Raw genomic sequence first — 11,903 nt, forward strand, 5'->3', positions numbered from 1 at the left:
CTTCAGGCGCGGGCGACTGGGCAAGGGCGCCGCGGACCTCCGGGGGCGGGGCCTGCCGCCGCTGAGGGGAGGGGCCTGCCGCCGGAGGGGCGGGGCCTGCCGCCGCGCCCAGGCGGCAGGGTGCAGTGCAGCAGCGTGCATCGCAGCAGGGTGCAGTGACATGGTGCAGGGCGCAGCGAGGTGCAGTGATGTGCAGTGCAATGCAAGGTAGCAGGGGCAGCAGGCTGCAGCAAAGCAGAGCACAGTGCACTAGGGTGCAGCACAGGAAGGTGCAGCACCATGCAATGAGGTGCAATGCAGTGACGTGCACGATGCAGCGCATCGGGGTGCAATGCAAAGCACAACCGGGTGCAACGCACCGGGGTGCAGCGCGGCAAAGCAGCGCACTGCAGCATGGGGCCATCAAGCCCCGTATGGCGCAACGTAGCACAGCGCAGCAAAGCACAGCACCACGCAGCAGGGCGCAGGGGGCCGAGCGATAGGAGAAACGAAGAGCAATGCATGCAGTGCGGGGCATTTTAAGGAGAGAAAACCATCTCTTGCTCAAGCCAAGGAAGGCAACACTCACATTATACACGCGGCTGTTATTTTTCCCCCGCGTTTGCTAGGGAGGGCCTGCGATTCCTGCACAAGCCGGTGTTTCCAAGAAGGAAAGGCGCTGACAGCAAAACGCCAGCGGCAGCCGCTCCAGTTGCAGCCATTTGCCTGCGACCTGAGCGATGGCCCAGCTTCCCTCCTTTCCCTAGTATGAACGGGAAATAAAACCTGCGAGAGGCGCGAGGGTGCCGCTAATCCTCCGAGAGAGGCGTAAAAACGACAGTGGTTTTGCAGTTTCCCAGCACCATGCAGTCGAATCTCCCCACGGGACAAAAAAAACAACGCTATTTACATCCGTTTTATTTTCTCTAGAAAAAGTCGGGACACGGAGCGGGTAGATTTACAGGCCACAGCCGACAGCGCCTCGCGGGGATGGTGCAAAAAAAAGGTCAAAGCGAAGCCACAAATCGCCTGCGCAACAGGTACGAATCCCTTTGGCACGCGGGTGCTTCGCCCCTTCCGCCTTCTCCCTCCGCGGCGACGCAAGGAGAGAAGCAGCAGCGAGGAGTCAGCGCGTTTCAGGACTTCCCCAGCTTCCCTATAAGATTTCTTCAAGCCACACGGATTAGTAGGCGAGGGAAATCACGTCAGCTTTTTTTTTTTCCCCTTTTTTTTTATACAGAAATACAATATGTTTATGCACAGACTATTTACAGTCAAGCCCTCTCTTGCATACGGTCACCGCTGGGGAAACCCAAAGCATTTCCCGGGGCGACGGCTGGGGAATCCACGCCGGAAGGACGCCCTAGCGCGCCGTCGGAGAACAAGCTGCACGAACCACCAAAGCAGATGGGCCGTCGGGAGAGGGACGGCGGGATGTTTTAACGGCTTTGCTTTGGCTGGGAGCAGGCATGGAGCAAGAGCGGCGTTGGGATTACCTGCTACGCCAAACCCTCTCGCTGTTACGCTGCCGGCTTCTCTCCGAGCGCCGCACGCTTAAGCCTTGAAGGCTTTGAATCACGGTGTTTGCCGCTTCAAGGCTTTTACGGCCACCGCGGAAAAGACTCCCGCTAGTCCTAGTCCTCTCCCGTGGAGGCAGCCCGGTGGACACGAGCAGCGTTCTCCCTAAAATGCGATTTCCCCGTTTCGCTCCGCGGCCCGGAGAGCGGCTTGATCTCTTGCATAGCCAGCGCTGCTGCGAACGGAGGAGGAAAAGGAACAAGCCAAAACGGCCGGCAAAGAGGAATATATAAGTGTCGGGAAGGGAGGGATCACCGGGAACTGCGTGAGACCTCCAACAAGCAGTATTCCCATTCTAAAATTACTTGTCTAAGCCTCCGCGCCTTCCAGGTCAAGCCGGTGCTTCGCCATCGCCTTCGCTTCCCGAGCTGGCGGCACAGCGCCCGGGCAGCTTTCGCAGCTCGAGTCGCTTTCAACGGCCTGAAAACGAGCTCTTTAAACCAGCGCAAGCTTCGCTCTTTCGCCACCGGCTCCTTTCTTGGCCACGCCGGCAGGCGTGGAAGCGCAGGGCTGGTTTTCCGCGGCGGCGCGGCGCCGTTGGCGGGGAGAACTCGCTCTCGAGGCCAAGCACGCCAAATCCCTACAGCGTCTCTCGGGGCTCGCAGAGGAACGCGGTCACGGGAAGGGTAATAAACTAAGAGCAGGACAGAAAAACAGCTCGGTTAAAAGGGGGTAAAAAGCGTAAAACAAGTCAGCGTCGCGTGGAGGACGGGAACTTGCATAAAAGCGATAGTCGGAGACGCCTGTTTTCTAGCAGAGGCTCCACTTGCTTCTCAGCGGTTGCCACGAGGCAAAAGTCTGGTTTCGATCTCGGCTGCAACCGGATTTACTTGCGAGATGCTGACGGGCGCTAGACACCGCAGAGGGCGCGGATCGCCGCCCCCAAATCACCGCCGGAGTCGGCTCGGCTTCCTCCTCGCAAACCTCGCTCCGGCGACCGTCTACAGCCGCCGGCTCCCGCAAAGCCTGGGAAGCCTCAGGAATAAAGTGCAAAATGCTCGTGCGATTAGCGCGAGTGAGAAAACGAGAGCGGTTGGAGCGGTGCTAGAGCAGCCCCGGTGTGCAGCCGCTCCAAAGGGGCCTTTTCCCTCCCACCAGCGCAGCAAACCAGGCGTTTTCGCATATAAATATATCCGCGCACGGGCGTCTGACGGTGCAGCGGCGGCGCACACTTTTCTCCGGGTGTTCGCATCCGCACCTCCGCAGAGGCGGGACCGAGTCCGCGCGGATAACAGCGCGAGACTGGGAATTCCTGTCTGGTACAGTCAGACGCACCGGGGCGATTTTCCCCTCCTCCCAGCCGCACGGAGGAGAGCGGAGGAGACGTCGCGCCGCGATCACGCCACCTTCCGCTTCACCCCCCCGCCCAGGGGCAACGCGCCCCTTGCGAACCGGCGTGCGATTCCACCCTCGCGAGCGTCCGGGGTTACGCGGGAAGGCGGCAGCTGCTGACACCGCTCCGGTCCGTTGTTATTTGAGCGACCCGAAGCGCTACAACGCGGAGGGGGGGTTAAAAAATCCCACTACGAAGCGAATTGAACGAGGAGCGGTTTTGGAGAGCGTCGCGCGAAGAAACCGCTGGTCCTCCGACTCTTAAAACGAGTTCTTTCCTTCGCGTGGAAAAGATCAGAAGAGTGAACAAGGTGCCTAGAAAAACGAAGCGCTGGCGGAGCGCAGCCCCCAACCGAGGACAGTTTAGGGCTGGGAGAAAGCCGGTACCGTGCCCCACGGCCCCGGGCAGCGTCAGGGGGTGTAAGCCGGCGGCGGCTGGAATTGGTTGATCACTTCGTACTCGGCCGGGTAAGGTTCGTTCTCCTCCATCTCGGACAGGAGCTCTAGGGCTTGCTCCTCTTCCTCGGTCGGATAGTGGCGCAGCAGGTTGGCAGCGGTGGCGAGGATGGAGGCTCCGCCGGCTCCCGCCACCAGGTAAAAACTCACGGCGAAGGTGACGTAGACTTGGGAGCCGTGGTACTTCTTGTGCTGCTGCTGCTGCGCGAGAATCAGCTCCGAGGCCCAGTAGCAGAAGCCGATCACGGTGGCGCACTGCAGGACTGAGAGGGCAGCGGAAAGAGAGACAGAGAGAGACATTGAGCATCCGAGAAGTACTATAAGCCGAAGTTTAAAAGGTTCGGAAGGTTTCTTGCGAGCCGGCAGGAGCGTCACGGAGCCGTTGGCCTCCTCCGCTTAACGCTTCAGGCAGGCTTATGGCTCAAGGTCTGACATGGTTAATTATGTCGGGGATAAGGGGAAGCGAATCTCTTGCACGAGGAAGAGTCAGAAAATATGACCCGCACCTCCTTCCCCAGTAAGGCTCAATCCTGTGCTACGGCATCTCCTCGGAAAATAAAACTTCCCCCCCTGCGCCCATTCGTAGACGCTTAACGTTCATCCCCGACTTCTGCCCCCGCAAAATTGAGCTGCGATTTTGAAGCAGCTATCTCAGGGGAGGATCCTCTCGCCGAGGACACGAGCCACAGCCCTTCGGACGCTGCTCTGGCCGAAAACAGAGCGAAGGCGAAGCTCTCGAGCTCCGCAGGTCCACGCAGCTCTGAGCTAAGGGGCTGAATTATCAAGGCTGAGAAAAGAGCCTCCCAAAGAGGAAAAAAAAAGAGGAAACGTGGCTTTCTCCTAGAGCGGTTTAAACGGTAACCACCACCCCACGCACGCGCCCAAGCGCGCCGGGAATTACCTGTGAGGATGTGAGCGAAAGCGTAACGGCGAGTGATCTTTAACGCGGGGTGCTTGGGCCCAAAAACGTCCAGCAGGAAAGCCGAGAGGCTGCAGATGATCCCCAGGAAACAGAAGGCGGCGATGACCCGGAGCAGCAAAACCGTCTGCGGGTTCATGCAGTAATCTGCGAGCAAGAGAGAAAGCACAGGGTCAGCCCCAAACCGCCGGCAGTTCGGGGGGGGGGGTCTTGGCCGCTCGGCGCGACCTGCGAATAAACCAGGCTTTTGCGAGCGAACCCACGGCGGCTTCGCCGCGGGCACCTCGCCCCGGGGAGCCGCGAGAACGTCCCCGTGGCCAACCCCGGCGAGCATCAAAAAAGTCAGCCGTACGCCTCCCTTCTTTGCCCGAAGCCATTCGCCAGAAAGAGCGACGGATATAATAACGCACGTACTGGTTTGACGCTGCAAAGCGTTTGCCTTTTGCATTTGCAAAATCATTACCGCAAAATCATTACATGGCTGGGTACCCTTAAGTAGGTTTTATAAAACATGTGTTCTTTATACAGCCCGAGCAAATATTTTGTTTTATAAGGTATTATTCCAACGGATATTATAACTAAAGAAACATAACCGAGACTCCGAAGCAGCCAAGGTAACGAAACAGGCTGCAAGGTTCCTTCTTTTAAATCAAGCTAGCAAAAAAGACGTCTCTAGTGACACTCGTCTCGCTGGCAAGCGGGAGGAACAAGCAACGCTGCCGCAACGACGATCCCACGCGAAGGTCGCGCGTCGGAGGTTAAACGGAGCTGATCTCCGCGTTACCGCATGCTCCGCAATCACCGGCGCAAGTTTTAGTCCGCCGGCGCGCGCTAGCTTGCTAACCCTGCAGAATTAAGTCTCGTTTATCCGCGGATCAGGTCCTTGGGCTCTTTGTGCATCCGTCCCGTGCCCGGACCGTTGCCCCACCCGCCGCGCGCAGCCCGGCGGAAGGCAAATCCCTCCGGCGCGGCCGGGAAGCGCTCGGTTAAGAGCGAGCGTGACGAGGGATTCGTTGGACATCTTTTACTGCCCCGCGGCTCATTTAGCGCCAGCGGCCGCGTTACGTACGGGCGAGACGAGCACCCTGGTTCAATCCACGTTTAAGCCGAGCGCTACAGGCAGCGAAACGCAGCAGAGCGACAGAAAGAGCGCTGATGCCACCGCGCAGCCGAGCTGCCCTGCCAAAACCAGATCCCGCCCTCGGGGACCCAAAACCCGTCCTTAATCCACCCTAAACATACTCCCAACCTAATTCAAGCACGCGCACATGTCCTCTGCTCCAGCACCAGCCCACTTGCCGCTATCCCGATCTCGCTCCGCTGTTGCAAACCTTCGCCTGTGCATACGGTCCCTCCCATCTCCAAACTGCAGTCTTATGCGTTTGCTTTTTCCATCTCTGACTATATATTACAAAAATATATTTAATAATCCCTCTGTCTTGGATATTAAAACTGGAAAAAAACCTAGCGGGGGGTTAATACCATCCGCGAGGAAGATGCGCTGCACCCGGATGCGAGGCAGGGCTGCATCCCCTACCAACACAGCTCCCGGCATCCCGGCAAGCGATAGCGCAAGCGGTTTTTACCTACAACCGGATCTAGGAGAGAGCGGAAAAAATAAAAAGGGACAAGCCTGAGCAGGGTAAAGACGATGGCAAAGAGCATGAGAAGGCCCTTTCGGAAACGCCGCCTGCAGCCTCGTTTTTGGGCACGGACTGGCGAGGCAGGGCTGAAGAGCATGAAGGGTTAACGCTGGGCAAAGCCCCTCGGCGCAACCAGCGGCTTATTCCCGGAGACCGGCTAGAGTTTGGCCCCAAACTGGAAAAATAAGCACGGCGTTAAAACCGCTGGCGGGCCGTTAACGCGTCCGCCGACCCGACATCAGTAGCCGGGGAATCGCACGGGCGACGGATCGCCGAAACGGGACGCAGCAGGGAAACCGCCGCTCAGGGCCGGAGCCCAGCTCATCCCGGCCTTCCGGCTTCCTGCCGCGTCGCTCTAATTGGGGCCTCGTTAACCGTGAGTCACAAGCCGCTCCGACGCCTTTCGGCAGGATGTTTGACCTCGCTGCGGCCGTTCGCTTCCCCCAGGGAGGGAGTCACTTCCTAGCGGAGCTGTTGGCTCAACGCCGGGCCCTGCTCGGCGCCGACAGCCCTCCCGACCTGCGGGAAACACCGACCTGGAGACGCTCGGCGTTAGCCGGTCGCCCGCGAAAGTGGACAGCCCGCGGGCGATTTATTCCGGTGGCGTAAAACCCACGTAAGAGCGTTTTCAACGGACGGCAACGCCAAAGGAAGCGGAGCACATCGCGAACCGCCGGCTCAGAACAATTCCATAACCTCGTTCACGGCTAAAGCTATTTACGGCTAAAGCTATTATTACTTAATAAAGCTATTTTATTTAAAGCTATTATTGCAAGCAGCAATACCGCGGTGACACTGCGCTGGTGGGGAGAGACCCCCTTCAAACAGGAATATTTCCATCCAGACGAGGCCGAGCAGGGGATCGGCAACGCAAAACCGAGCCCCTATTCCCACCGCTGCCAAAAGAGCGCATATTCGCGTGCGGCATTTCGGGGGGGCCACAGCGTTCACCCCAGCCCACGGAGCCCCCAAGGCAAAACAGCCACGGAAGGGGAAAACGTGCGTTACTAATGAAAGCGGGCAGGTGCAATCGCTGCTCTCGCAGCGGGGTGCAGCGGGACAGCTTGTGCCCAGCAGGGAAAGGGGTGCATAAATCTGGCGCTTTTACGCAAGGAAAACGCCCGCGGGGGTGGGAAAAGAAAGAAGCCCAAGGTGCTCAGAGCTCCTCCTCACCTCCTGGTTTTAAGCTATTTTTTTAAAAAAAAAGAGCGAGGCATCCATTTTAATAGAAAACACCACGCTCCACTGAAACGCGCTAATAAGGACACCAGTAAGACGCAGTGTTTTAAGCGAGTAATTCCGGCGGACTCCCTGCTCGCGAGCCGAACGCCATCCATGCCAGGACAGCGGTTAGACGCGAGTAAAACGAGTGGATCGGGGTTTCCGTCGTGCCGCTGCCCAGCCGAAGCTCACGGCCTCAAAGCAGGAGAGCAACTACCACGCGCAACCCTGGCAAAACTCGTTGGGGGAGAGCAAAAGACTCGCAAGTTTGTGAATTTTCAGTTATCTGCGTTACCGTCCTGTTTCACCTTGTCAATAAAACACACGTACGTTATTTGCCGTACGGCACCATGGGCTTCATTCACCTGTAACGTCAAAAACGAACGCGTCGGCAACAAATTGTTTGTTATTTGATGTTTCACCCTTACTTTAATCTTTCCGATTGGGTCCTAAGCCTGAGAAATGCGGCTGATTTTCAGTCCTAGCTAACAAAACCTCCTGGACATCGTGGAGCTCTCTGCAGCAACAGCCAGCCCAGGGCACTCGAGAGCCGCAGCTTTATAAGCCGCTCACCCAAACTCATCACCAAACTTGGTGACGGCCGAGCGGGTGGCACCGCGAGCCACCTCCGCGCGCTTGCTGGCCGGAGCGAGGCGAAGACACTGCTTCAAACACCCTGAATCTGCTCACGGAGCAAAGGTCCGCTACGCTTGCAGTATATTGGAATGAACAGGTTTATTTCTGCCCTTTGGAGCCGAATCGCTGCCAAGAGCGAGAACGTGATGCCTCAAAGCTTGAACGTTAAAAGGAAAGAAGCGACCCTGCCGAATCAGAGGCCGAAAGGAGGTGGAAGTCGTTATTAAAAAACGGCAGTCGGTGTCACAGCTTACAGAAACTCACACCTTGGTGACACTCGGAAGTCCAAACTAGTTTATCTGCCTCTCTGAGTGGTTTAGGTAGCAGGAAATTACAGCCTGGATCTTTCCCGGAGTCACAAAACTAACTATTAAATCTACTGCGAGAGAAGAGATCCCGCAGGCCTGTAAACCCGAAAAGCCAAAGATTTCACTGCGCGAACTGCTTTGGCGTCGAGTTTCAAGGCGCGACGGTGGGACCTTCGCCGAACCCCTCTGCAAAGCGGATCTTCCCCGAAAGGCCGCGGGGCGCAGCCCGAGCAAAGGTCACTCGTGAGGCCGAGGGAGATGGGCTCGGGGGTGGATATACAACAGTGTATATAAAAGAGGGTAAAATATAGGGGCTGTAGGGACTGCTGGGCGCCCCCGGCTCCCCCAGCGCGTTGCCGCCCGGCGCACGGGTTATACCCGGAGTCAAGCAGACGGGGAAACGCTGATTTAAGGGGATTTCGGGATGACGCGCGGCCCCGAATAGGAGCGTTTCGCCCCCAAACAAGCCGGGGCCCCTTCTCCGCCCGCCCGGGCGCCGCGCTCACCTCGGAGCAGCTCGGGGTCGACGTAGCCCAGGACGTCGGCGACGCCGAGCTCCTGGCGGGCGCAGGTGCCGCCGTGGATGCGGAGCCAGGCGGGCTCGGCCAGCGCCGTGCAGAGCGCCGTGATGGAGAGGGCGCCGGGCAGCGCCGAGGCCAGGCTGCGCTCGGGCTGCTTGGGCAAGCCGCCGCCCGCCGCGCCGCGCCGCCGCCGCCCGCCGGGCAGCCCCGGCCCGCCGGGAGTGTACATAGCGCCGCTGCCCGCCGCCGCCGCCGCCCCTCGCAGGCCGCCGCCGCTTCCGCTTCCGGCCGCGCCTGACGTCATCACGCGGCGCCGGCGGCGGCGGGGGGGAGCGGCGCCATGAAGGAGGCGCTGTCGCTGCTGTGCCGCCTGCCGGCTCACCCCGACTCCCGCTGCTGGTACCTGGCCTGGAGCCCCGGCGGCTCCTTGCTGGCGTCGTGCGGCGGCGACCGCGTCGTCCGCCTCTGGGGCAGGGAAGGTGGGCGGCGGCGCCGGGGCGGCGGGGAGGGAGGGAGGGGGCGGGGCTGGTGGGGCGACGAGGGAGGGGCTGTGGGAGAGGGGCGGGGCTGTGGCTGGAGGGCGGGGTTAGGGAGAGAGGGGCGTGGCTAGTGGCTATGGGGGCGGGGCTAGGTAGCTGTAAGGGAGGGGGCTAGAGGACCTGCAGGGGAGGGGCTAGAGGGGAGGGGGTGGGGCTAGAGGGGCACTGAAGGCGGGACTGGGAGGGAGGGGCTGTGAGGGAGGAGCTACAAGGAGGGAGTGGGGTTAGAGGGGCTGTGAGGGAGGGGCTGAGAGGGAGGGGTGGGGCTAGAGGGACTGGGGGAGGGGCTGCAAGGAGGGGGTGGGGCTAGATGAACTGGGAGGGAGGGGCTATGAGGGAGGAGAGGGGTTAGAGGGGCTGCAGGGAAGGGGCTCCGAGGGAGAGGTTGGAGGGGGCGGGGCTTGAGGGAGGGGCATGCAGGAGGGGGCGTGGCCAGAGGGCCCAGCCCAGGGAGCCGGGGGGCCCCCCCCCCAGTGCAGCCGCACTACCCGCCCCCCCCACAGGGCCCGGCTGGGCCTGCCGCGCCGTGCTGGGCGAGGGCCACCAGCGCACCGTGCGCAAGGTGGCCTGGTCGCCCTGCGGCACCTACCTGGCCTCGGCCAGCTTCGACGCCACCACCTGCATCTGGAAGAAGCAGCCCGACGGCTTCGAGGTGAGGGGGCCACCGCTGCCGCGCCGGGGGAGGGGGGGCACCACCGCCACCTCCTCCCGCCACTCACCTTTCCTCTCGCGCCCGCAGTGCGTCACGACCTTGGAGGGACACGAGAACGAGGTGAAGTCGGTGGCCTGGGCGCCGTCGGGCAACCTCCTGGCCACGTGCAGCCGCGACAAGAGCGTGTGGGTGTGGGAAGGTGCGAGGCGAGGCCCGAGCTCTCCCTCTTCCCCCGGCGCGGCACAGCGCGGCGCGGAGCGGCGCCTCCCTTAGCTTAACCGAGAGCTTTTTGCCCTGCAGTGGACGAAGAGGAGGAGTACGAGTGCGTGAGCGTCCTCAACTCCCACACGCAGGATGTCAAGCACGTGGTCTGGCACCCGAACCAGGAGGTAAGAGCTTTTCTCCTCCGACGTCTGCTGCTTTTCCACGGCCGAGCAAATCCCAGGAACTCCTGCAGCGCCGGGAACGTGCCCGGAGAGCAGCTGTTTCTGACTGGCTCCAACGTGGAAGAAAAAGACATTGCAGGGACAAAGTGGCCCTGTCTCCAAGCCTTTCCAGGCTGAGGGGATGCAAATCCCCCACCAGCAAAAATCGTGGCCGCGTAGGGGCTCCCCCAGGGAGGAGGAAGGCTCCCGCTGAGCCTCTCCATGCTACATCCGTAATGATTTCTTTTCCCTGCCCTCCTTCAGCTGCTGGCCTCGGCCAGCTACGATGACACGGTGAAGCTCTACCACGAAGAGGAGGACGACTGGGTGTGCTGCGCCACGCTGGAGGGCCACGAGTCCACGGTGTGGAGCGTGGCTTTCGACGGCAGCGGCGAGCGCCTGGCTTCCTGCAGCGACGACAAGACGGTGCGCATCTGGCGCCGCTACAAGCCGGGCAACGAGGAAGGTGAGCGGGTCGTGCTGGCGCAAGCCAGGGCACCCGGCGGCGTTGCTCACCTCTGCAGTTCGCCCCTTCCCACTCCCCCGGCAGCGGATTTTGGGTTATTCTCTTGCCTTCCAGGGGTGGCCTGCAGCGGCACCGACCCCACCTGGAAATGCGTTTGCAACCTCTCCGGCTTCCACACGAGGACCATCTACGACGTGGCGTGGTGAGTTTTGCATGGCCGGATTGAGGGTGCTTTTCCCTCTCCGGCGGGTTTTCGGTGACCCGTTGCGCCACCTCCGCTCCAGGTGCCACCTGACCGGGGCATTGGCGACGGCTTGCGGTGACGACGCCATCCGGGTGTTCGAGGAGAGCTCGCCCGCGGCCCCGCAGCAGCCCACCTTCAGCCTGGCCGCCCACGTGGCCCGGGCGCACTCGCAGGATGTCAACTGCGTGGCCTGGAACCCCAAGGAGCCGGGCTTGCTGGCCTCCTGCAGCGACGACGGGGAGATCGCCTTCTGGAAGTACCAGCGGCCCGAGGTTTGCTGAGCCACGCAGCCCCGTGCGCCCGGAGGTACCACCGTTCCCCCCCCCCGGCACCGCTTGTCCCAGGTACCGCCGCAGCCCCCACGCGGCAGCAGGCGCCTTTCAGCGCTTGAGCCAACACAAACGCCCTCATTGGCCTGCGGAGCGGGACGGGGGAGAGGGTAACCGACCTCCTCCGCCCTGCGCCGCTCCGGAAATCGGACTTAATCCACCCCATCACCAAACCGCTCTGAACGAACGGGGTGTTGAGCTGCGTGGGTGGCTCCAAGCCTGCGTGGCCACAGGGGTCCCCAACCTGGTGGCACCGGCCTCCCTGAGGACGCGCACAGCAGCACAGCTCTTCAGAGGCTTCGGGAGACGGCGCAGGCCGTCGTGTCCTGCCTCCTCGCGCAGACACGCACGCCCCGTACTCCTGCCCTAAGCTCAATAAACCGGTGCTGTCCTGGTAGAAGCCTCTGGCTCTTCTTTTCAGCGCCGTCGCCGGCACAGACGTCGTGCCCGTCGCCCTCAGGGGCGAGCGGGCTTGCAGAACAGGCCCGAAGCGCTACACGCAAGGACAGGCCCTCCAGGGAGCGGGTTTTCCGCCTCCCTGTAAAACACAGCCTGAGGGAGGGGGTATGTCGCTTCCCGGGGGTTGGCGCCTGCGGGCTGCTCTCAGAAATAGCTACCGGGCAGCTCCAACCGCTTCCGCCTGGGAGCGGCGTCT

The 11,903-nt window shown here is 61.2% G+C and overlaps 2 protein-coding genes across 2 annotated transcripts; one reads left to right on the forward strand and one right to left on the reverse strand.

Moving 5' to 3' along the window:
* Nucleotides 1–881: 881 nt before the first annotated feature.
* TMEM127 (transmembrane protein 127) lies at nt 882–8,822 on the reverse strand. Its single transcript, XM_067312521.1, has 3 exons — nt 8,579–8,822; nt 4,247–4,411; nt 882–3,608 (listed from the first exon to the last, which is right to left on the reverse strand). Exons 1-3 carry the CDS (start codon nt 8,820–8,822, stop codon nt 3,301–3,303), a joined length of 717 nt encoding a protein of 238 aa, XP_067168622.1. The 3' UTR covers nt 882–3,300.
* Nucleotides 8,823–8,912: 90 nt separating this feature from the next.
* Nucleotides 8,913–11,648, forward strand: CIAO1 (cytosolic iron-sulfur assembly component 1). The gene is made up of 7 exons (XM_067312315.1): nt 8,913–9,072; nt 9,636–9,784; nt 9,872–9,983; nt 10,085–10,173; nt 10,474–10,675; nt 10,790–10,877; nt 10,960–11,648. The coding sequence occupies exons 1-7, from the start codon at nt 8,934–8,936 to the stop codon at nt 11,198–11,200; spliced, it is 1,020 nt and encodes a 339-aa protein (XP_067168416.1). The 5' UTR covers nt 8,913–8,933; the 3' UTR covers nt 11,201–11,648.
* The last annotated feature ends 255 nt before the right edge of the window (nt 11,649–11,903 follow it).

This window comes from Apteryx mantelli, chromosome 29 (assembly GCF_036417845.1).
Source record: "Apteryx mantelli isolate bAptMan1 chromosome 29, bAptMan1.hap1, whole genome shotgun sequence".
In the NCBI taxonomy this organism is placed as follows: domain Eukaryota; kingdom Metazoa; phylum Chordata; class Aves; order Apterygiformes; family Apterygidae; genus Apteryx; species Apteryx mantelli.

Bases quoted from the DNA above. Each gene is read 5' to 3' on its own strand.
- TMEM127 (XM_067312521.1), bottom strand. From the start codon at position 8,822: ATGTACACTCCCGGCGGGCCGGGGCTGCCCGGCGGGCGGCGGCGGCGC. The intron at 4,412-8,578 runs GTGAGCGCGGCG...TCTTGCTCGCAG, and splicing joins CGACCCCGAGCTGCTCCGAG to ATTACTGCATGAACCCGCAG. The intron at 3,609-4,246 runs GTAATTCCCGGC...CTGCCCTCTCAG, and splicing joins TTTCGCTCACATCCTCACAG to TCCTGCAGTGCGCCACCGTG.
- CIAO1 (XM_067312315.1), top strand. From the start codon at position 8,934: ATGAAGGAGGCGCTGTCGCTGCTGTGCCGCCTGCCGGCTCACCCCGAC. The intron at 9,785-9,871 runs GTGAGGGGGCCA...TCGCGCCCGCAG, and splicing joins AGCAGCCCGACGGCTTCGAG to TGCGTCACGACCTTGGAGGG. The intron at 10,676-10,789 runs GTGAGCGGGTCG...CTTGCCTTCCAG, and splicing joins CAAGCCGGGCAACGAGGAAG to GGGTGGCCTGCAGCGGCACC.